General features: G+C 40.0%; 1 protein-coding gene across 1 annotated transcript in view; it reads right to left on the minus strand.

Moving 5' to 3' along the window:
* CDC123 (cell division cycle 123) overlaps nt 1-24,714 on the minus strand; it is a 37,919-nt gene extending 13,205 nt beyond the window's left edge. Inside the window, exons 1-9 of the mRNA XM_003201858.3 lie at nt 24,628-24,714; nt 23,068-23,139; nt 21,017-21,071; nt 19,758-19,790; nt 16,736-16,831; nt 15,924-16,030; nt 8,552-8,600; nt 6,622-6,697; nt 3,438-3,560 (exon numbers count right to left, since the gene is read on the minus strand). Coding sequence (XP_003201906.1) covers nt 3,438-3,560; nt 6,622-6,697; nt 8,552-8,600; nt 15,924-16,030; nt 16,736-16,831; nt 19,758-19,790; nt 21,017-21,071; nt 23,068-23,139; nt 24,628-24,701 — 685 coding nt within the window. The 5' untranslated portion in view covers nt 24,702-24,714. The remainder of the gene's footprint in view (nt 1-3,437; nt 3,561-6,621; nt 6,698-8,551; nt 8,601-15,923; nt 16,031-16,735; nt 16,832-19,757; nt 19,791-21,016; nt 21,072-23,067; nt 23,140-24,627) is intronic.
* Nucleotides 24,715-24,720: the final 6 nt, after the last annotated feature.

Here is a 24,720-nt window from a genome sequence, read left to right on the forward strand (position 1 = left end):
AGAAAGCTGCAGGGAGACCTCATTACGGCCTTTCAATATTTAAAGGGAGATTATAAACAGGAGGAAAATCAACTTTTTACACAGACAGATAATGAGTAGACAAGGGGAAATGGTTTTAAATGAAAGGAGGGGAGATTCAGATTAGATGTCAGAGAGAATTTTTTCTCTGAGGGGGATGTTGAGGTGCTGCCACAGGCTGCCCAGAGAGGTTGTGGTTCCCCTATCCCTGGAGGTGATCAAAGACAGGCTGGATGGGGCCCTGGGCAGCCCAATCTTGTACTTGACCTATCAGCTGGCAACCCTACCTATGACAGGGAGGTCGGAACTTGATGATCTATGAGGTCCCTTCCAACTCAAGCCATTCTATGATTCTAAATAGATATTGGTGTACGCTACATAATTGGCAAAGTCAATACATCTAAAGAACTGCAAGCTAGAATTAGGTTAATTTCCAAGAGCAAGTTGAAAATTTTCAAGAACTATTGTTAATACACTGACAGAGTGTCTGCTGGGCTTTTTCATTTAGTTCTGGCTTGTTTTGTTCGTTTTTCCTCCCAATGGAGATAATCGGATAAACTCTTAGCATAGAGAAAAGCTTCTCGCCTACATTACTGCTGTTTGTTTTACAGCAGAACTGAGACATTTCATGGAAGGATAGGCCTCCACTGTGCTAGACATCACATTTAATGAGAGAAAGATCCTGCTTCTAAAAAGGTTAGGATTTCAGCAGATAACAAGACTAACAGGTTGTAGGAACAAAGGGGTCAGTGGGCATGCTGAAGATGAGGCACTGAAAGGGCTATGTTTAAAGTAGCACAGAGCAGACACTGCACACCTACTGGTTATCAACAGCTCTTTCAAAAAATCTCAGTGATTTAAGTCAAGCTGCTTTGTGTAGTTACATTAGTGCCACTCCCATTGGTTAATTAAGCATAAATCTTTGTACATGCTTCTCGTAGCTTCTGTTCTGTATTAAGCAAACCTTTGATTTGTCTTTCTATTCAACTATGGAAAAATCTACAGATAAGTATTCAGGCACGAGTGCATGCAGAAACTGTACCAGTTCAGCAGAGGAAAGAAAAGCCAGAATTAGAAAAAACTCAGACAAATGCTGTATTGTCACTTTCTTCACTAATGAGGAAGGGAATATTTCAGCTAAGAGATTTCCCAATTCACATAAGATAAACTAAACTCAGGATATGACTGAAGAATACTTGAGCCCCAGCAGCTCCTCAGGAAGTTGCCTGTCAATAGCAGACAAGTTGATAGATTGTGTCCATGCATGTAAAGCTGCTCAGCAGCTTAACCTCATGCTTTGTGCTAAGTTGGCTGCACTAAGGCAAAACTCAGGGCCAAAACCAGTCACATCATTGTTTTTGACCATAAGGCCTAGAAATCTTTTTGCACAAGCTCAGTCAATTTAAAATGACCCTCTAGAATTAAGTGCTGGGACTTTCTCAGTAAGACAAACCTTCAGTGACTAAGTCACCGATGCCAGGATAAGCACAGCAGCTCTAGATTTCTTCCACAGCTGTTCAACTGAACTTGTTGCTTGTGCTGTGTTCAACACAAAACATTTTCATCTGAGTTCCATTATAAAACAACGCCTGTCAGCTTGGAGCAAGCCTATGGCAGAAGTGATCATTAATCACTGAGACTGAGTGGGATTTACAACCCCACTAAGACTGATTGCACATTGGTGACTAATTTAAGACACTGATAAACAGCAAACAGAGAGGAAAACTTGCACTGTTCCTTCTTTAGGGACCAACTGAGGAGAAGCGAGCTGCGTGCCAGTGAGACTGGAGTAAAACTTAACCTCCAATTGCTCAGAACTCAATGCAAGTGAAGGTATGGCTCTGTGGCAAGCATCAATACCTCTGGAGGTATGTTTTCATTGGGCTCCTATGAAAGGATTTTAGAAGGTTCTAACACCATTTAAAAGTATTTAAAATGCATTTGCCCATCTGTTATCTTACTGCTCCAACTCTGCAATGCTTCAGCTGCTCTGACTCAATTCTTCCATCTGGAGATACTAACAGACCAACTGGAAAAAGCAGAGCAAACAGCACTGAAAGCCCCAGCAAAGCAAGAAGTCAGGGAAAGAGCTACAATACCTTTCCTTCTGAAGGCAAACAAACACAGACTTTCATTGTTAACAACAAATATGCTGCTAGACAGTGGAAGCAGAGATATGGTTGGGGGTAGGGAAGGTATGGGGAAAAAAACCTGCAGAAAATGTTTTCTGTATGGCATTTCTCTGCAGCAGGAAGGGCTACCCATGTTTAGTGACCAAGACCAAAAGGCTGACAAACCTCCATCCCAGAAGGTGACCCTGAAACCTCATTTCCCTAGAAGGTAATTTGGATGGCACAGTTTAACCTACTTTACATAGGATAACACTTCAGACCTTTCAGTTCACTAGGCAGCAGTTTCAGAACTGAAATCTGGGCATCAATTTCTAAAAATAGTGCCCTGAATTATTATCTATCAGCTGATTACATACAGGCTGAAATTATGTTGGGACACAGAGGAAAATTAAAACAGTAATCATAATGTCAGATCTGTATGATTGATTTTACTTCAAAATGTTAGGGCTACAGATCTGATAAATTAGTATAATAATTATATATTATATCCAGACTGAAAGAATCATGCAGAGCCATTTTTTTTTTTTAATGTCAGTAAAAAAAGACTGGCATTAGAAGGAATCCTTTCAGAAAGTCAGACAGAAAAGATTTGAGTAACCATGGCACTCAAATAGCAAACTTATTAACCATGCTCAAAGCTTACCTAATGGTTGAGTAGTCAAATTTTTATGAAAGACAAGACAATTCTTATGTGCATGTATTGTACTAAATTGAGGGTTGGTCCATGCCAGAGCAATATAACTTCATATTTTTCACCCATCTTGATTACATGTCACAACAAAACACTACCTTAGTTTCCTGACATGATTTAGTGAGATTATTACTGATAAAATTTGTAAAGGATTTCATGTTTACAAACTGAGACAATTGAATTAGGTTGCTTAGGTATGGCAGAATCTCAAATACCATTCCAAAGTTTGAGCAGACAAAATGCTGTACATCGATATTCTAATAGAAATTTGTATAAGTTCTTGAAAATAAACTTCTAGATCTTTTCTTGAGAGAATACACCAATATTTAGCATAAAACATCTTCATAAGTATTTTTCCTTAATATTGAATGCCTTTTGTTAAGTATTTCTTATCCTGTTACTCAGATGCTGATTTTTTCTTGTTTAGAAACAAGCATAAGGGGGAAAAAACCTTTAAAGAAAATAAACAGCAAGCAAACAAATCTTTTGTTTGCTAAGTCTTTGTACTACAAGTGCAGAATGTCCTTATAAACCTTCCTCAACCCCTCCTCCCCTCCCTACGTTCCCTTTTGTAACTGAAATCTGAAGATACTTACAGTCTTCATCCAAGAATTTATACTGTATGTGTTTCTTGAAAAACTCCTGTATTGATCTACAGATCTCCTCGTGCTGCTTAGAGATATGGTCATAGTATTGAGTGTAGTCCCTCTGTGATATACCTGGCAAAAAATTTAATTGACTATGAAGAGCTTTAGACATGGAAGAAACAAACAAATGCAAAAAACAATCACAAAGATCACAGTTGTAAGAGTACAAACATTATCACCACTATTTCAAGAGACAAGGTTCTCTTCCAGGTTTCAACCATTAACTATGACCTGCCATTTGGTTTTATTCTCCAGTATTGGAAGCATTGCCATTACAAACTTTCTCCTTGTACAGTTCTGCCCTATGTTTGATGAACCTCAGTTTACATGCACACACTCTCGCTATTTTTAAGTGAGTTTCAGAAGTAGTCTTTGCCTGAGTTTACATTTCCATGTCTTGTCTTTTCTGTTTCATTCAACCTTGTTTACTTCAGTGAAAAACACTTCCATTTAGAAGAGTGAAATGAAAGGGGGAGAGGCCAGGTTTGCCAATTAGCAAAGAGAACAAAATTGGACATATCATAAAGATTCTCCTTTAACCTACTCATTAAGCATGAAATAACACCTACCTGTTTGATAAGACACAAGAATTGAAACCTTAAATCCTAGAATCAAAGCGACATTATCTGGTATCTTTGTGCCCACCTGAGGGCTTTCTTCTGTTTCTGACATGAGATAAACCATCCCAACTACATCACAAGCACTTTGTTTCAGGCATTTGTTTGAATGCAAGATGATAGTTTGTGTCAACATCAACAGTATTAAACACTCCATCTTAAATGACAAAAGTTCTCATCCAGGATATGTCAACATAAACCACTGCAACACTCTGCTGGACAAATGACAAATTAAGACCTATGCCTCACTGCAAGTTGAGTAACCTGTAGTATTTATGGAGGAAAAAAAGCCAGAATCTCCCACAGAAGATGCATCAGTGATGGCAGTGTACTCTTAACCATATGTAAAACACAGAGACCAAGTCTTACTTTAGGACAAAGCTGACCACCTCCAAAGATGAGCTCTTTCAAAAATGTCCGTATAAAGTTTACATCTTAAGTGGAACTTTGAATTATGAATACCACTGCAAAGCCTAAAAACAAAAAGTAAGAGATGGCAGCACTGCAGGGAATGCAGATTTCTAACTGGAAAAGCACTCACTACACTTTGCAAGTATCAAGCCTTAGCTTGACTGACAGGCTCATTAATTTTAAGAACATGGGAACATATTGTGCAAAAAAACTTGGAAGTCTTAGGAAATGCAGTTGGCGTGCTTGTAAAATAACCCATACTGGTAAATTCCCCAGGTTTCAAAACTTACTAATGCAATGTGCAGAATGTTTAATTAGGCAGAGTATAAATGCCTTGGGGTATTTGAAAGTAAGTATCACTCTCTTTCTCAAGCATACATATTATGCACACATACGCATTCTGTAATAGATCTACTTTCAAATGTTTTAGAATTCATTACAGTGATGCATATCACTGGCAGTTGTGTTCTAGTAGCACTTAGAACCATAGAATTGTTTAAGTTGGAAAGAACCTTTAGAGGTTATCTAGTTAAACTCCTCTGCAGTGAACAGGGACATCTACAGTGATATCAGGTCGCTCAGAGCCCCATTCAGCCTCACCATGAATGTCTCCAGGGATGGAACATGCACCACATCTGTGGCAACCTGCTCCTGTGCCTCATCACCTTCACTGTAAAAGACTTCTTCTGTATATCTAACTTAAATCTACTCTCTTGAAGCTTGAAATTATTTTCCTTTGCTCTATCACAGCAGATCTTGCTAAAGTCTGTCCACTTCTTTCCTCTAGCTGCTCTTTAGGTACTGAAATGCTGCTCTCAGGTCACCTCAGAGCCTTCTCTTCTCCAGGCTGAACAGAATCATAAAAATCACTTAATAGGACAGGATTCTGCTCTTCCTCTTTCAAGAAGTTACGTCAATATCATTAAGTAATGCAGGATTAATGGATAACCTCAGCTATTAGCAAAATAAACTCTGTTACAAAGAAGTGCAATAAAGCCTGCAGTCGGCACAAACAGACAACACCCAGATTAGCAGATCCCCAAAAAGTCTCCGTGCAGTTCATAGAACACCCTGATCAAGAGACAAAGGACAGGAAGTAAGTTCCTAGTGACTGAATAAGGTGGGACAGGATGAAGAGAAATTACTGACAGCTCCTAACAGGTACAAAAAGGCATGTGCTGTACTAGCATGTAGTAACTGTGCTCTAAGATGTCAGGAGAAACAATGAGGACTACATAATATCCCTTCACCACTGTATCATTAAGAATCCTGGACATATCACTTACATGTGTCCATCTTGGTGCTTGTGAATATGTAGGTATGGGACAAAAAGTGAACAAACTTGCTTTTCTTTTAGAGAAAAAGAAAATCACTTTCCTTCCTATTAATTCTGGATTACAGCTTTGCAACATCGCTGCTACAACACTTTGTTAGAAGAGTTCAAGCAGAATGGTTCTTGTTAAGGACTATTACGTGGTCCAATCCTGTGCCATTTTCATTTCTTTTCATCCTTTAAAGATTCCACAGTAGCACACATCAAAAAGGGATTCAAACTCCAGAGTGATACTCCAGCTGCATTTAAACTCCTCAGTTCGAGCACCTGTATGTGCAGTAGTTGTCTAGGCTCCAGTCACAGGAGAGGCTACTCAACATATCTAGAGCAATACATGAAATATAGTTTGAATTCAGACACGTGGTACACTTGTGGATGTATTCTGACCTCCACAACTTTCTGAATTTAACATTCGAGTGTGGTCACATTTAATCAACATAACAACTAACTGCCTCTGAATTGGATCTGCAGGTCGGGTATGATTTAAATTCTCTCCTGAATATAAAGGAATCCCTTACAAAACAGCCTCTGGATGAGGTTCCTGAATTAACCATTAGAACCACGAATATTCCCACTGTCATATTGGGCTTACTATGGCATCAGGCTTTCAAAGACTGTGGAGGGAGAAAACTGACACGCCACATTTAAGATTACAGACATTAATTCCCAAATTGAGAGTGATAAAGAAGAATGTGTTCAGATTCAGCACCAATTCAAGAAATCAGAGAAATTTTTAAGAACTTCATCTAATAATTTAATCTCTACTTCTCACCTATTAGCTTGTTTTCCTTGACAAAGCATCTGAATTCTGCACCAGGAATTAGTTCACACCATTTGCGAAGAACAAGCTGTGAAGGGAAAAGAAATGACAAAATATTGTTTCAGAGGGTAACTTCTTTTACTTAAACAGGGATATCTTCTAGATCTTTCAGCAGTTTTGCTGCAATAGTAAGACAATCTCTGATGTTAATTCTTATATCAGACGACAAAACAATCTTGCCCTGCAGTTCATACAAACATGGAATGGCTTGGGTTGGAAGGACCTTAAAGATCCCACAGCCATGGGCAAGGCTGCCACCCACAAGATCAGTTCATACAATTATCGTAGGAAATACTCAAAAGAATTTGACTCAGCATTAATTTATACACGATGAGAATGCAAAAATAAAAATTATCCTAATAGGCAATAATTTCTCAGTTTAGAGCCCCCTTTTCTGAAGGCCAATGTATTTAAACACTGATATCCAGAAAATAATTTAGTAAATGCCACTTCTTCCCACAATTACATGTTTGATGCATGCTATATTGTTAATGTATACATCTGGAGTTCCACTTTCAAGACCCCTGAATATAGTTGTTATATACATAAGCCCTCTGTGACTGCACAGAAATAGGCCATGAGCACCAACTACATCAGATGGTCATGAAGTCCTTCATGGGAGGATGAGAAGTTGTAAGTTGAAAGAAGAAAGTTCAGACTATTCACAGGAAGAAACTTTCTTACCATGAGGACAGTCCAGCATCTCAACAGCCTCCAGCCACTGAGGTTTTCACAACCACATTTGACAGCACACCACAAACCCAATTTTATCTCACATCTTACCTGGCTCTGAGCACAGAGAATTTAAACATGAAATTATTCATAAAACAACTTCTAAGTTGTATTAATTATAAAGCATGGAAAGCAGAAAACCATGGCACAATAAATCTGCCATGGAATTGGCAGAAAGTTGCTCTCTAGTCAAAAGAGCTGATGGGCAGAACTCAGTTTAACCAGATGAAGCTCTATTGTGGTATACACCCAAGCAGAATTCTGTGATGCCTCTGAAAGCACAAACTGGTTAAAATAAGGACACAGGAACTAAATAGTAACCAAACTATTATCATGAACAGGAGAGAATGCCCATTAATTAAAGCATATCTCCAACAGTCTCTGCTTTTCCTAAATTGAAGCATTCAGATGCATCCATTCTTTCAAGGGTCTCAGTTACTGCTTGTGGGCACTGGAAACTCCCAGCACTATCAACTGCAGTATAAAAAGAAAAATCAATAACCAAATGTTCCAAACTACAAAGTAAATACAAAAGACTCTTCTGTATCTTTCAAGCCCATTAAGATAGTGCTTCAAAACAGTGCTCATGCACTTTCCTAAAGCCCTTTTAAACCCAAGGGATGATGACAAAAAGCTGTATTTACATAAAAATTATTAGAGACATAACTAGATGCTATCATAAAACTGATAGCACCACAAGAACTGTTTAATGCAATATCTGAGTTGCTAACAAAATATTTTAATGCAGCAGAAAGCATATCTAATGAGATAATATAGACCATTTCAGTTCTTAGTAATCAGCTGCAAACCCCAGCCATAACAGCTAGCTTCTCTTAGTAACCTCAAACATGATGTTCCCAAGAAGCACATTATAGGGAACATACAACTCTCAGCTTCTGAGCTTCAGCTTCCTGGCAAAACCAGACAGACAAAAACAGAAAGCTGCAAGGAAGCTTCACACATCTGAATTTCAGCTTGACTCTGACCCACAACTAAATGAATACCTAATGACCTCCAGTTCTTAATCACACTTCCCCAGCAACACAAAACAAACAAGAAATTATTTTTGGGCACATACTCAAGCACAAGTGGCTGCCTGCCCACATGTAATTCACTTAAGTTAACCTAGAAATCATACAGAAAGTCTTACCTCATAGTTCAAGGGAGGATCAGGGGAGTCATCAGTACAGTGAATAAATCTGGAAGAGTCACAGGCATCAAAATATGATTTTAGATATAAGACTCTAGCCACAGTGAGGAAAAATTACTCCAAAAATGTTAATTCCAAAACCACAGCTAAATTACCTCCAAGACAGATAAAGCAAGCAACTTCAGTGGTGTCAGAGACAAAACAAAACTACTTTACATAATTATAAACAATCATCTTTTTTTCATGTAGTGTAGTTTGGAAAAGCCTAAATTTGCACAGGAACTTGGCTAAAACATGAGTGCTTACTCAACGTTGAGTCTTTTGCTTGAATCAACAGTGCTGCTCCTTTTTTGATGTGCAGGCATAACTGGATTCTCAAGCACAAAATGAACACTAAGAGCACTAGGGAAAATATGCTGCAATGAAACTTGATGGAATTGTTAACGCTAACTTCCTAAACCAGATACCTGAGACACATCACCGTGCCTTGCAGCAGTTCAGGATTATTTTCATTTCTATGAACAGGAGATGCAAAGCAGTGCTGCTCAATACTACTGATTCCTACTGATTCCACAGCATGGTGTTTTGCTAAATTAAAGAGCCTTAAGAAATACTCGTAGAAATCTCCTGAGAGTGAAAATGAACAAAACCACTTCCATAACTGCAAGCAGATGTCGAGGTTTTGTCCCTTGTGAGCAGCTCACTGTGTGCCACCATCCAGGAACTACCAAGAACAGAGACAGTTATATCCAAGACAATTTCTACATACATTTTTGCTATTATACAGCAAGTTTTGATAATTCCCTTTGAAACTTACAGGAATTATTGCAAGAGAACATAAATCTTCCATCCAAACACACTTCCTGACCTTACTGGCAACAAACTACTTTGATGAGCAGAACTGAGCAAAAGGTCACTGCTGAGCAACAGTCTTTAATGGCAACATTTTTCCTATCTCCCTTTGGCACTGAACTTAAGCAATCCAGAAGCCTAACATCTCTCCTCTAAGCAGTGCACTGTAAGATGTGGCTGCTCAAAGCCTTTACACTTTGCAAGCAAAGCATCACGCTGCCCAGCCTTCAATCTGAGGCTAAGGGCTCTCCTAAGAGCTTTCTCAGTATACTGCCAGAAGAAATAAATTTTTAGTTTAGGCTTTAATATTCACCACACAGAGAAGAGCATGCTTTCCAAAAGTAAATCAGAGACCACATATCTGTAAGCCTATGTATACAGATAACAGCTACAGTTTATATTCCCAGCAATTTAAGATCTGTCAAGGCAATAGAAACACTCCTGAGAGCTTGGAGTTTTGCTATCCTCAAAATTCCCCCCATTGCAATCATATCTGCTTACTATGCTCAGGAAAATATTCCCCACACACCAAAATAACCATAAACTACAGGTAAAAAGGCAGCTGAAGCCTAATACAGTGTTCCACAGTCCCTGCACACTCAGACCTGCATTAACTTTCAGAGAAATCCATATTTGAGATTGGGGTATCTGTAATCTGCTCCATTTCAGTTAGATGCAATCTCTTCCAGCTATCAAAAAACAGCCTTATAAGAAGGTCAGAACTATCCCTTGCTCAGCACTGATAATTTGGGTGGAGGCTACAAGGGTGGAGGGGGGAGATATCTTCTGTTCTTTTGTATTATTTTTTTTTTTTAGCAACTTGTTCCAGCATTAACTGTCTGGACAGCTGAGTTCACCCATTACACAGAGCCTTTTCAGAGACAGAAGGCTAAGCAGAGTTTCTTTCAAGTACATCATCTTCAGGTAACTGAAGGAGCATCAGAGAGACCTGAGGACCACAAAATTGAAAGATACACCAGCTTCCTTTTCTGAAGCCTCTGAAAATTATCATTTTAAATACTAGTAAGCATGAAGGAATTAAATTCCACTGTTTATTGACACTGTGGTGTGGTCAACAGCTTGTTTATAGATTTACACTTAGATATCTAACAAGAGAAGGATCAAGGTCTTTCAAGTAGCAAATGCACATTAATCTCCAAATGCATACACCTGACAACAGCACACCCTACATGAAGCTGCTGTGCAGTTCAGCATGCAGCACTGAGAAAAATGACTAAGAAGGTTTGTAAAATCTCCAGTACCCATCCTGCTATGAGAGCAATGAAATGAGATTATCATCACAGAATAAACAATTACCAATATGAGAGCTAAAATAATCACTTTGTACCAGACAATTCCACTGATGTCTCAGTTTTATTTAAAATCTTAATTAAAAAAAAAGATACATTTCTGTATTACTACCTGCACTGGAAATTCCTAGGGAAAAAATGGGCATGCGAGTAAAACCTCAAGAACAGAAGATGTCTGAGGCATCACATTCCATATCACCTCACGTGGAACTGTTTATCTTGAAATATGTTATATGCAAGTCTTAAGCAAAGGTACTGTTCTTGCAAAAAAGTACCCTGATTGCCAAGCCACTTCTCCATGAGCCAACACTGCCTCCTATGTTCCATCAGGAGAACACAGGCTGTCACCCCTCCACATCAGGGAAAAAAAGCTTCACAACTTCTTACTAAAAAGAAAAAGACTTCCTAGATGAACAAATCAAGTTTAGTGTCAGCAGAGCCATATTTGACTCTCTTTGAGTCAGGCATTTTGTTACTCATAAGTGATCACTTTCACAAGCATCCTGGTTTGGTTGGTTTCACCTGCTTCTGCCTGTGCCAAAGGACAGTGCCTGCCAAGAACAGCTTTTGCATGAGGTTGCTTTTGACCAAGGCTGAACTTCAGATATCTGATTTCATCTCTACTGATGGTTATTTAATAACCACAAAAATGCTGTGAGGTTCAACATCCCAACAGTGACATCTGCAGATCTGAAAAGCTCAGCACTACACTGCAGAATCATAGAAACTATCTCCCAAGTTCAACAGAATTTCTAAGGTTTATATTCTGCTTATTAGTGACAATGGGCCTATCTTTGAAAGGGCACTACCCTATCATTAAAACTATTGCTACTGTTTATAGCAGCCTTGGGGGGGGTATTTAGTTTTAACAAAATGCAGCCCAAACGTTCTAATAATTAGCAAGAAAGCTGTGTACTAGCTCTACACTTTCTGTTCAAAAGAGGAGTGTTGATTGCTTAACAGAAATCCCAGTTAGAAAGGGATTTCTTCTGTCACACAACTACAACATTAAGTTCTTGAAAGCCTACATTAAAAACTGGAAAGTCAAGGATCACACCACCCACAAGTTTCCTGTGAACTCAGCAAAGTAAAATGTAGTGCTTACTTGAAGCAGAAACAATGACTACGTTAACGAGAACGTTGCTCTGAAGTCTTTGCTAATTTATGGCTGTTCCAAGAGGGAAGTTAACTCATTCTGAGCTTTTAAACCAAACAAGTGCCAACATGATGAGAAAATCCAAACATTTAAATAGTCAAAGCTTATCTAGTCACGCTCTGTATCTGCAGTAAGGCCATATTTTTCATGGCTTGTGTCAAGGTATTGCATAGCTGAAGTTTTCTCAGGGCTGGAGACAGTTAAGAATTGCAGCAAGGGCATTTCCCTGACCTGAACAACAGATGGATCAATATCAGAGAAGCAGACAGGAAACAAGAGAAGAAAGAGGCAGAGAACTTGTTTTAAGTCCCACATCACTGACAATGCTACATCAAGAAACAGATCTTCAACTTGCCATTGTAAAGTCTTCTCTGTGTCACAACCCAGGACGTATATTTTTAAGTTAACACCTCTGAACAGGAAAAAGAATAAACAAAGATCTCAGTTGTTAATTATGCAGGCCAAGAAGCTTTTAGAACACACTGAATATTAATGAAAAAAAACAAATATAGCATTTCTATCCCTTCTCCTTACTCTGATCAGCCCTTCCAGGGTTTAGACATATTATGTTTTCAATTTTTGTGTGTTCAGCACTTTGGTTCTTACGCCAATTGCACTTCTAGTTTCTGCTTGCTAGGACTGTGGAGCTGGCAGCTAATCAATAGCATAATTAAGCCCACCTCTGTAACTCAGCAGTAATTATTTCTGTGTTTGGATGGGGACATTTTGTATTAATAACTTAGCAATTTAGATATACCATGCACAGACTGGACAATAATTTGTTCTTTATTCACAGGATACACAGAAACCAGAGTGCTTTTACATGTGATGTTCATCTTGTTGTAAGGTCCATTTCCACTCAAATTCATGGACTTTATAGGAAGGGAAATAAACACAGTGCTTCTCACATGAAACTTCACCTTAACCTTGGGATTAGGTGACAATCTGGCAAATACATCATGAGGTTGATTTACCTACCTCCTGCTGAGTTGCATTACCCAACTGTGCATTCCATTTTAGCACTCTGGAAGAGGAGTGCAAATGGACTGAATTAGGACAATCTGAGAAGCTTTTCTGCTGGAGGTCACACCTCCCCAAGCAGGATCAGTGGAAGGGAACATACCTGCTAAAGGCTGCTCAGCCAGCACTGCTTTTAGTCTGGTGTGAATCTAAGGTGAAATTACTGATGGCTCAAGTTAACACCCATGCTGTGAAATTTCACAATATAGGAATGCATTCACTGCCTGCTCTGTAAGTCAGTGCTGTCTGCAAAGGACAAGGTGAACAGCTGAGGCACTAACCTGACCTGATGTGAGATAAAAACCCTAGGAGAAAATGAACCAATTGCAATCCCAGTGAAGGTAATCAAGCCAATCCTTTCTACCATATAAATGGCATAACCTAAAAGCACAAGACTGCACACACAAACAAGTTCAGTTGCCACAGCTTTCAGAAGTGCACAGTGCTTTCTAAACACTTGACTGCATCCCAAACATTAGAATGGGGTTAACCAAACAAGCATTCACCAAGGAGCTTGGGGTAATTGCTGCTCAACTTTTTTATGCATGAGGACAGTAGAATACAAAAAAAAAAACCCACAGATATTCACAGAATCATAGAATCACAAGGTTGGAAATGACCTGTAAGATCATCTAGTTCAACTGTCTTCTCATTACCACTGCTACCACAAGCACTAAACCATATCTTGTAGCTCCTCAGCCAGGCACCTCTTGAACACTGCCAGGGATGGCAACTCCACCACCTCCCTGGGCAGCCATTCCAGTGCCTGACCACTTTCTGAGAGAAAAAGTTCTTCCTTATGTCCAACCTAAACCTCCTCTGGTACAACTTGTGGCCATTTCCCCAGGTCCTGTTTGTTGCCTGGGAGAAGAGGCCAAACCCCTCCTCATCACAACCTCCCTTCAAGAAGTTGTAGAGAGCAACGAGGTCTCCCCTTGAGCCTCCTCTTCTCCAGACTGAACAATCCCAGCTCCCTCAGCCACTCCTCGTAAGACTTCCATTCCAGACCCCTCACCAGTTTCGTTGCCCTTCTCTGGACACGCTACAGGGCCTCAACATCTTTCCTGTAGTGAGGGGCACAAAACTGAACACAATACTCGAGATGCGGCCTCACCAGTGCTGTGTAGATGGGGATGATCACCTCCCTGCTCCTGCTGGCCACACTATTTCTAATGTAGGCCAGGATGCCACTGGCCCTCTTGACCACCCAGGCACACTGTCAGCTCATGTTCAGCCAAGCATCAACCAACAACCCCAGGTCTCTTTCTTCTTCACAATCATCCAGCCACCCGTCCCCAGGCCTATAGCACTGCTTGAGGTTGTTATGGCCAAAGTGCAGGACCTGCACTTGGCCTTGTTGAACCTCATCCCATTCATCTCAGCCCAGCAATCCAGCTTATCTAGCTCCCTCTGCAGGGCCTCCCTACCCTCAGGCAGATCCACACCACCTCCTAACTTGGTGTCATCTGCAAACTTACTGAGGATGCACTCAATCCCCTCATCTAGGTCATCAATAAAGATATTAAACAAGATGGGCCCCAGTACCAACCCCTGGGGGACACCACTCATAACGGGTCGCCAGCTGGACTTAACTCCATTAACCACTACCCCTTGGGCACAGCCCTCTAGCCAGTTCCTTACCCACAGGAGTGTATATCTGTCCAGACCATGGGCAGCCAGTTTTCCCAGCAGAAGCCTGTGAGAGACTGTCAAAGGCTTTGCTGAAGTCTAGGTAGACTACATCAACAGCCCTTCCTTCATCTACCACTCTGGTCACCCAGTCATAGAAAGAGATGAGGTTGGTCAAGCACGACCTGCCCTTCATGAACCCGTGCTGGCTAGGAAAAATCATTCACAAAGGACTTGATACTTTTCAGACCCCTGAGATACATCCAGGCCTACAAGCTGTTACAACAAAGATCACGTTAGGACAGTTTGCTCCAAGGGTTACCAGGCCAAGCAGTCTGGCCTCCCATCAGTGGAAATAATGAAGAAAAGCTCCTTAGTAAGGCACCTGAGAAACACCGAGCATCAACTCTGAAATGCAGATGGCATCTCTCTTAGCACTTTCATTCCTTGTGATCCCAGAACTTAAAATTCACAGTGCTTACAACTGTTTCTGCAATCTAACACACTTTTCTAACTGTCTTATCACTCCAACATCATCTCCCCTCTTTCCCATTCTCCTCCTCTCCACCACATACTGTTACAGGTTAGATGTAACATAAAACATAGTATCAGAATTGGACTGACAACACTGCTAGCACTCCATAAATGCAGAGATAAGGATGAGGATGTTTTTACCTATTCATTATTTCAAATGCACCAACAGATCACTGGGGAAAAAAGTGCTATTAGAGTTACAGAAACAAAAAGGAAGGCAGCAGTTGGACTACATTAATACAAGTGGTTTTGTGTTTTAGACAATACAATTTTCACCAGGTCATTAGCTACATAAGACAAGACTACTGTGCTTGATAAAAAACAAGAAAATTACCCCAAAACATTAAAATATCACTTGCTTGAGAAAGCATCTCAATAAAAAAGGCCTTAGTCCATGGTCTGATTTTACATGCTATACTTCTGTATGTCTTCCTGGTTTGTTTTTCATTCATTTACGTATCAAAATTAAGCCAATTAAGTATAAGAAGAAAATGGAGCCTACTTCTCTCCTGTTCACTGAAATGAGGTAAACAACTCCAGTTTACAAGAAGTTACTCGCTTATGGTAAGTAACACTGACGATAATTTGCCTCACAACTTTCTGCAGTAAACTGGCCCTGGTGTTTATTTGTGTGGTGCAGGGAGAAAAAGAGGAAGAAAGATGAGAGAACATTTCAAAGAACAACTACTTACTGTACTTGAGATTTACTTGATAGACAATTTTTATACGTGAACATGAATCTTTTTCTCAAATACTAATTGTTACTCTTCAGTAAAGAGCAACATCTTTCCAAGGTACTGAAAAACTACCCTCTGTGGGTTAGTGTTGTTTTTTTTTTTTTACTAGATAAGGCTGCTAGAAATCTACTTACGGCTGAGTGAGGTCACGAGTAATGAAGTCTGAACTTTTGAAGAGGAGGAAAATGTCACTTAGAGCTTTACATTTCAGAGAGCTATTCATTGCAATCCAGTAAGCATCCTACACAGGAAGAAAAAAAAAAAGGATTATCCAAAAACGCAGCTTTTCTAGCAGAGTAATGCAAGCTATTGATCTATCAGAACAAAACATTATGCAACAGTTGACACACACAGAAAATGATTTTTGGATTTTGAAGAAAGCTTCATCAGCTGTTAACATAGAATAGTTATGTCTCTTACGAACAATCTGCTGAAAGTAGACCAAATCTATTCAAAAATGAAGTGCTTGCCTCACTTCCAAGCACTTTCCCAGAATGCTTGAACACTAATTTCCCTTGAGAATATAATACAAAATCACTTAGGAGCATCCATTCTTAAGGTGTAGTTAGAGCGCCTAAAAACAACTAGAGGGAAATTTATTCTTTTTTGAAAAAGGAAAAATGATTATTTTTCTTTTTATCCCATGTAAGGTTTTCAACTGATATCCTGAATGAGGAGAGTAAGGCCACCACACTGATACCTAGAGCAAAGACAACCAGATGTTATAGAAGACAGACAGTGCTATCTTGCATCAGGCTCACCAAACAACAAACCACTGAGCTCTAATTCACCAGAACAATTTGCTGTATCAAACTTAACTGATGTCATTTATCACTCCCTTCCTTATCAAGCTCACTAGTCCACTCTATTTTCCAATGCATTAAGATAAACCAAAAAATTCTGTGTGATAGCATCTGTTACAAGTTTTAGGAGTCAGCATTCTTACCCTTGGAGCACTCCAGTTTAGCTTAGGAAAAACACTGCCACCTAAGGAACTTATGGCTTCTTCAACTTTAGCTGTAAACTCTGGGAACTCTGGTGCCTGAAGAAGGAACAAGAGCAAGACAAGGAAGAAAAAAAATAATAAATGTAGTTAATGTAGAACTTGAGTGACAGCTCACTTAACTTTTGGTTTTATAAAGTGTTTCTAGAAACATTTGAAATAAAGTCTTTAAAGTAGCTTAGTAATACAAGCCAACTTGCATCAAAATCAGGACACACGTTGGAACAGAAAACTTTGACTTACAAAGAATATTGCAACAACTGTAAGCATAAGATAGGAGAAAAAAGACCAAGAAGCCACAAGCTCCACTCTTAATGTGGAACAGTTAAAAAAAACAACAAACAACTGACTGCTGATCTTTAAAATAATAGGAAAGTATTTGTATGTGTTTCAGACAGGTACAGGTCAAAAGCCAACACTATTCCTACCTACACCTGCAAATGTAACCCAAAGGTAACTCCTGGGTTAAAGCCAACTAAGCTCTAAAACAACAAAGCCCTCACAGCCATACAAGTGACCATAAAAACTATACATTCTTGTACATCCATCCTGCAGCCCCTCACAGAGTGCACACACTTTAAATAAATCAAAAAAAAAAGTAAGAAGTACAGCAACCTAAACTGAGCTTCATACATCCCTGTCTTTCCTTAGTACATTATGCAGGCTCTGTGGGAAACCACACTTGAAAAATTGAAATAAGCACTTCTTCTATTTCATTTTTAGAGCTTCAGTCAATTCTAAGGAAGAAAAAAGAAAAAAGCATTTCAGTAAGAAGTAAAACTTTTCACGCAGTGCATTCTGACCTCCTCTTGTTCTGATGGAAGCCAGGAGCCATACCACATATGTAATGCCAGCACATATAAAAACTCACTGAGAAAATAATGCTATCATCTCATTTGATTAATACAAGTGAAAAAAAAACATTACACAAAAGAAGAGCTCTAAGGCAGCATAAAGAAGTTAAATTCTAACACTGACCAAATTCTGGATGTTTGACATTTTTAAATACACTTTTATATGATCCTATGTTCTAATTCTTCTTCAGAATATAGAAGGGGCAAGGGAAACAACTTCTACCTCGTGACTCAGGTGGGGCACCAAGCAGAAATAATTATAGTCACAACCCATCTTATAGCTCCCTGGCAATAAAAGCAGATGGGAAACCAATCATAATCCAGGACTTACCATTAGTGTAATGCTATAATGGGATGATAATAGCAGGGTGGCAGTCTTTGGTTACAGCAAATGAGAACAAGCCCAAATGTAGCAGCCACAGATACAGAAATGAAGGAAAAGAGCTGCTTAGCTTTGGAAGGCCTCGGGTAGGCAGGGATCTCCAGCAAGAGATGCCCCCACCTCCATTGCCATCCCTTTAATGATATCTGGGAAGAAGTAGATCCTGGCTCCACCCCTTCTAGTCACTCAACTGCATTGCTTGCAGCTGAGCTCCCCTGGGTTACTGCTGCCTTCCCACCAGCTGTTCAATCACTGTTTCAGGCATTTCCACTGCCATTAGGAAAACAGAGTGCCCTAGGCTGCACAACAGTCTCCAGCCTCCCCTGCTTTTCTTCATCACTGTTCCTATTGTCTCCCTATTCAGCTTCCACACTGCTGCTTGATCCATTCCTGTGTTCTGCAGTAACTCCAGGTGCAGCTCCCAGCTTTGTGCTTTCTAGACAGGCTGTTTCTTCATTCTCTTCATCACTGCCAGAGTGGTAACATGCATTACCTGGAAGCACAGGAGACTACTCCCATTCACTTTTATCTTCAGAACTGCCCTTAGTTTGCACACAGAGAAAGCATATTTATCATGGTGCTTTCAGACTGATCACCTCCTCCAGATTTACAAGAAGATACATGGCACACTGAATTTCTACTTCAGATTTTTTTTGGTGTATTTTTGTTGGAAATAGCCATGGGCACAACCCACACCCATAATCAAACGTTTTCAAAGTTGCAAGGTTGATGAAAGACAAAGCCCAGGCAGTCTCTGAACAAAAGTCACCCTGTAACTTGAAGTTCTCTTCCTCCTCTACCTGTTTTGCTGCTAAGTAAGATATTCTATGGTACAGAATATCCCTTAGGACAGTTTAGGTCAGCTGTCCTGGCTCTGTCCTTTTCTCTTGCTTCCCAACAATTAGGCTGGGATTGGAGAGAAAAATGAGGACACAGTCAGAAAAGAGAAAGCCTTGATGCTACGCAAGGATTGCTCAACAACACTCAAAATGTTTGCGTGTTACAAATACTGTTTCAGACAAATCCAAACCACACCACCACATGGGCAGCTCTGAAGACAACAAACTACATCCCAGCCAGTCCCAGTAAAACTGGAGTTACAGAGCTGAAATCCACACAAATACACAGTTCCTTACCTGACTAAACTGAAATCACTTGCTCTGTACCCTTCCAATGGATATAATACATCTTAAGATGTATTTTCATATTGTGTTGTGTAAGGCTCCAACCTTAATGATTCTATGATCCTGATTCTAAGCTGGGCACAGCACAAAGAGAGCATTAAAACAAGAAAAAGGGGAAAACAAGACAATAGAAAGCAAGGTACTTAGAAGGAAATAATGGCAAAGGTATAAGAGAAGTTCTGTGAAAACTGAGCTGCAGGGACTTCATTTCTTCTGCATTCAGTTCAATTAAGCAATTGGAAGATATTCAAAGCAGTGAAAATAAAAGGCAGCTATATTTAGACTAATCCTTCAGTTCATTTCCTATATTCTAAAAAGCATGTGATTGTTGGGAATGAGGGAAAGAAGCACTTCATTTTTCGTTAAGTAAAATTAAGCCAACAGAACATTTTTAAGGTTGCAAACACCTACACTGCCATCTAGTGAGAATGATCAGAAAAACGTTAACTACAGCAGGTATCAGTAACTGGCCACAGGTTTGTACCACAGGGCTCAGAAAGAATATTGCTTACAGACCCATATGCTGGGATTTTAGAGGACCTTACCTTAAGTGTTGCAGTGTTCTCATCATCTGACCACTGTTGAGAAAAGAGAACAAACCCAAGGTCAATGGTTTCTCGTGACATCATTTATAACTTATGAGAACATCAGAATCTATACAGCTTCCTACAACATGTAAAAAACATTGCCCTGATTCTTCTCCAGAACAATATGCCTCTAATTATAACAGTTATAAATTAAGACAGGAAAAATTGTGTACGTTCAATAAAAGTACTGTTGTGAAGTACAAATAAGAGACAACACCTATATGAGATGATTGTGATTCATATACAAGACTACAAAACTCTGTGGAGTCTTTCCTACCTAAACCTTTGCCTCCCACACTTCTATCATTAAGGCTTGTGAAGGGCTTGGGGAATATGCCCTACGAGGAGAGACTGAAGGAAGTGAGGCTGTTAAGTCTGGGGAAAAAGAGGCTGAGAGGAGACCTCATTGCTCTCTTCACCTCAAAGGTGCTTACAGCAAGGGCGGGGTTGGTCTCTTCTCCCTGCTGACAGGTGACAGGATGAGGGGAAACAGCCTTAAGTTGCACCAGGGCAAATTTAGGTTGGATATCAGGAAACACTTCGTTACAGAAAGGGTTGTGAAGCACTGGAATAGGCTCCCCAGGGAGGTGGTTGAGTCACCTTCCCTGGATGTGTTTAGAAACCATTTGGATGTGGTGCTCAGGGACACGATGTAGCAGAGGGTTGTTAGAGTTAGGGTAGTATGGTTAGGTTGTGGCTGGACTCGATGACCTTTAAGGTATTTTCCACCCTGAGCAATTCTATGATCCTGTGATTAAACCCACAATCCACTAGTCCTCTTATGTTCCTCTTTCTCACCTCTTTTGTGATTTCTGTCATCTTGCTTTTATAACACTTTCCAGCATTTTTTAATTCTGGAATATCTTACAGCCTTAAGGACTCTCATTATTTCTTGATGCAACTCCTCTAAATACACTCCTCCTAATCTTTCATGGCATAAAACAGCAATATTTTCCACTTCCATCATCTCCTAGCACTCTCTAGACATTATTAGAAATGTAATTAAAAAGAAAAAGTTTGAAGTGTTTCTGTGCCCTATCACACACTTTTTCTTGATGTCACAGAATAAATAATAATGTTTGTAAACTTTTTCTAAGGCAAATATCATGTGATTATCATTTTGGTAAAGTACCATCTTCACTTGTAAAGCATGCAGAAATGGTTACATGTTTAACATCAAGTCTCTAAAGGAAAAACAAAATTGAGGTATTACTCACCTGTATTTCTTCTGCATCATCACTCCCCTCTGGGGTTTGAGTTGGTGGATCTTCTCTAAGCCAAAAAATGAGGAGAGAAAAAAAAATGAGCACTGGAGTTTGAGTTGACTGTATATAATATAATTCCATAGCAACTACCAACTGTTGATCTCAGAATGCTTTCTAATAGGATTAAGTCTCAAAATCCCAACAAAGAAAACTGGAGCAAGCCAGTACAGAAAAACTGAAGACAAAACACCCCGACATTGGACTTGCACCCTGTCCAAAGCACTTGGATTCTTTCCAATGAAGAAATCACTTTCTGCTCTGAACACACCATAACCCAAGCTTTTCCACACCCTATTAATCATTCTTTTTGATCTTTTCTGTACTCACGCAGTACCACTAACTTCTTTTTTAAAAGATCAGCTTAAATTATGCTTTGCCTCCACACTCCTTTTCAAGCAAAAAAAGATTGAAAATTTGAATTTCAAATGCTGACCCATAGACCGTTGGTTCTGAAAACAAAGCACCCTCACACTTTGCTCACAGAAGATCCTACTTGAAGTGGTTACACAGTCATTAGCTTCCTCCTGGAAAGTTCCTTTTTCTACACAGATGAGATGTGCTGTTGTACACACTAGCAGCTCTGGGAGAAAACACTTGAGTGCAAAATATTCCCTTGAAATTTGAAGTGACTTTTGAAGGTTCTTTTAGCCCATATAACTCAGTGGTCTTTAAGGCAGAACAACAAGAAGGCAAGTCAGCATAGCAATCAGGTTAAGTTCAAATCTCTGCAGTTAAGTGCTGCTAGCAAAAATTCAATTCTTCAAGCCACGTTTCTGCAGTACATTTCCCTAATGCACTTTCACAGGGATCAAACTGTCCATTCAGTTTTTGAGGTCTAGAGCTCAGATCAGAGGCTCACTGAGGTTTAAAATTCATGTCAGCCTTGACTGTAAGAAGATCACATTGACTTTTAGCACTTCTAGCTAAGAATGTTCAATTCAAGAGAAAAATGAGTTTTTAGGAGGGAATTTTAAATTGGAATTATCTTAATATAACTGAAGTCAATTATACAGATGTCCATTATTCCACTGAGATACCAAACCTGTTCATACAGCACAGCTGTGAACTCGAAGCATCTGTTTCAAATTTTCTGAATCTGATTACAAATTAAGTGGCAGTTATTAAATAAGTTACAATGTTCTGCAGAAGGCAACAACATGACTTCTTATCCAAAATGGCTTTAAGAATAATTCCCACTTTTCATCTTTACAAGGTGTTTAAACAGCTTCAGTTTTGTGTGAATTGGCTCCTGAGAAATTAGACATAGCTCCCTTATATTCATAGTCTAATTGGTTGCTCTGTGAGAGACAAACTCCTCTGAGTCTGGTTACCAGCAAGATGTATGCATGCAATAATCATTTTAAGAGAGTTATATGGTGAGATTCTAAGCTGAAAACAAAGAATAAAGCCTGGGTTCATATAAGTTGTTTTTCATAGACACCAATCTCACTTTTCATTCAGAATGTTAGCATTGGTATACAGGCAGTACATTCAGCCTCATCATATGCACTGATTATAGGCAAGCAAATGATTATATAACCTCAGTAATTAGTAAGATTTCATATTTGATTTATATTATTGAGAAATCAACTCAAGTAAGGACACTCCATCCCTGTATGAGGCTGCAGGCATGGGAATGCTGCAGCACTGTTCAAGGCACTGAGCTGCAACCAGCTTACCAAAGCAACCAAACACCTTCAGGATTGGCACTGACATCTGAGAACTGTTAGACTCTGGAAGGAAAAAATAAAAAGAACTGCCCCTACCCAGTCTGGAATCACACACATCGTATGGGTTTTGGGATCTGCATTAAGCATTAGCAAGTCAAATTTTACTAATAGCACTAGTTTGTATACACACGTTCATACAGAACAAGGTTTACTGCAGTGAGACTGGTCAAATTTACAAAATTAAATACATAAGTTACAATAAGCAAACACAAATATCATTGTGACAATAAAACAGCATTAATACTCGCATGGTGGATGGTAAACACTCTTTACCTTCCAGAAACCACAAGTGTTCCATCATCCAGCAAATATTCTTTCACATTCTCTGGTAGAGGAAGTATGACACTAGGAAAAAAAAAAGAAAAAGAATTACTTCAATAATTTATTAATAATATTACTTACTAAAACAGTTAGATAATTATTTTTTAATGGAACATACCATAGCAGTACACTTTATTCTCTAAAACGATGAAAATACAAATTTCTATTGCTCCCCCTCACTCCTTCCCAAAAAGGAACTCCCTTTCTCCCTGAAGGGATGTACAGGAGAAAGACCAAAATTTTTTAATGAAATGAACAAAACCACTTTAATTTTTCAAACTGCTAGGAAATACAAAGAAAAGATGTGCGGACAGTGCAGGGGGACAACATGTTGTTCAAAATAAAGTTCTTCCTTCTGAGATGCAAATCTAAATTTGCCTATATCAACTTAATGTTCCAAATATCATAGAATCTTTTTAATTGGAATGGATACACAAAGGCCATCTAGTCCAACTCTCCTGCAATAAACAGGAACACCTACAGCTAGATCAGATTGCCCAGAGCCCCATCTAGCCTAACCTTGAAAGTCTCCAGAGATGGGGCATTCACCACATCTCTGGGCAAGCTGTTCCAGTGCATGATGACCCTCACTAGGAAAGACTTTTTCCTTATATTCAATCTAAATCTCCCCTCTTTAAGCTTTAAACCATTTTCCCTTGTTCCATCACCACAGACCCTGCTAAAGAGTCTGTCCCCTTTCTTACAGCCCGCCTTTAGATCCTGAAAGGCTGCTCTCAGATCACTTCACAGCCTTCTTCAGATTAAACAGCCCCAGCTCTCTCAGCCTGTCCTCATAGGAGAGGTGTTTTATACCTTGGATCGTCTTTGTAGCCCTCCCCTCCAACAGGTCCACATCTCTCCCGTACTGAGGACTCCCCATCTGGACACAGCACTCCAGCTGAGGCCTCACCAGCACAGAGCAGAAGGGCACGACCACCTCCCTCACCCTGCTGGCCACACTTCTTTTAATGCAGCCCAGGATACAGTTGGCTTTCTGGGCTGTGAGGGCACATTACTGACTCACATCCAGCTTTCCACCCACCATTACCCCAACCCTTATCAGCAGGCCTGTGCCCCATCCTTACATCCCCCATCTCGTACTACCAGGAGCCTGCCACAACCCAGGCACAAGACCTCACAAGGCTCAGCTGGGCCCAGTGCTGCAGCCCGCCTAGGTCTCTCTGGATGGCATCCCGTGTCTCGAGGTGTAAATACGCACGGCTCTCACTAAATGAGAATCACAGACTGAGCTGGGAGGGACTTCAAAGCTCAGCTGGCTGTAACGCCTGCAGCGCGCCTTGTTGCCACCCACTAAAAGGGCAGCAGATCAGGCTGCCAGAGCTCAGCCTGGCCTTGACCGAGCTGCCTAAACATAGACATTCGGCGAGCATGAAAACTCATGAAAAGATTAAGCATTTTGAACACTGAGTCACTGCCTTTGGATCCACCCAGGCGCTTTCCTTGAGTCCTTCCTTCCTGACCGCCAGCACCGCCCCGCTCACAGCCCCTCACCTGCGGATGGTGACGGCGCGGAACAGCGGGTACCACACGGAGAACTGGCAGTGTGCCACCTGCTCCTTCTTCATCCTCTCCCGCAGCCCGGCC

Source organism: Meleagris gallopavo, chromosome 1 (assembly GCF_000146605.3).
Source record: "Meleagris gallopavo isolate NT-WF06-2002-E0010 breed Aviagen turkey brand Nicholas breeding stock chromosome 1, Turkey_5.1, whole genome shotgun sequence".
Lineage (NCBI taxonomy): Eukaryota > Metazoa > Chordata > Aves > Galliformes > Phasianidae > Meleagris > Meleagris gallopavo.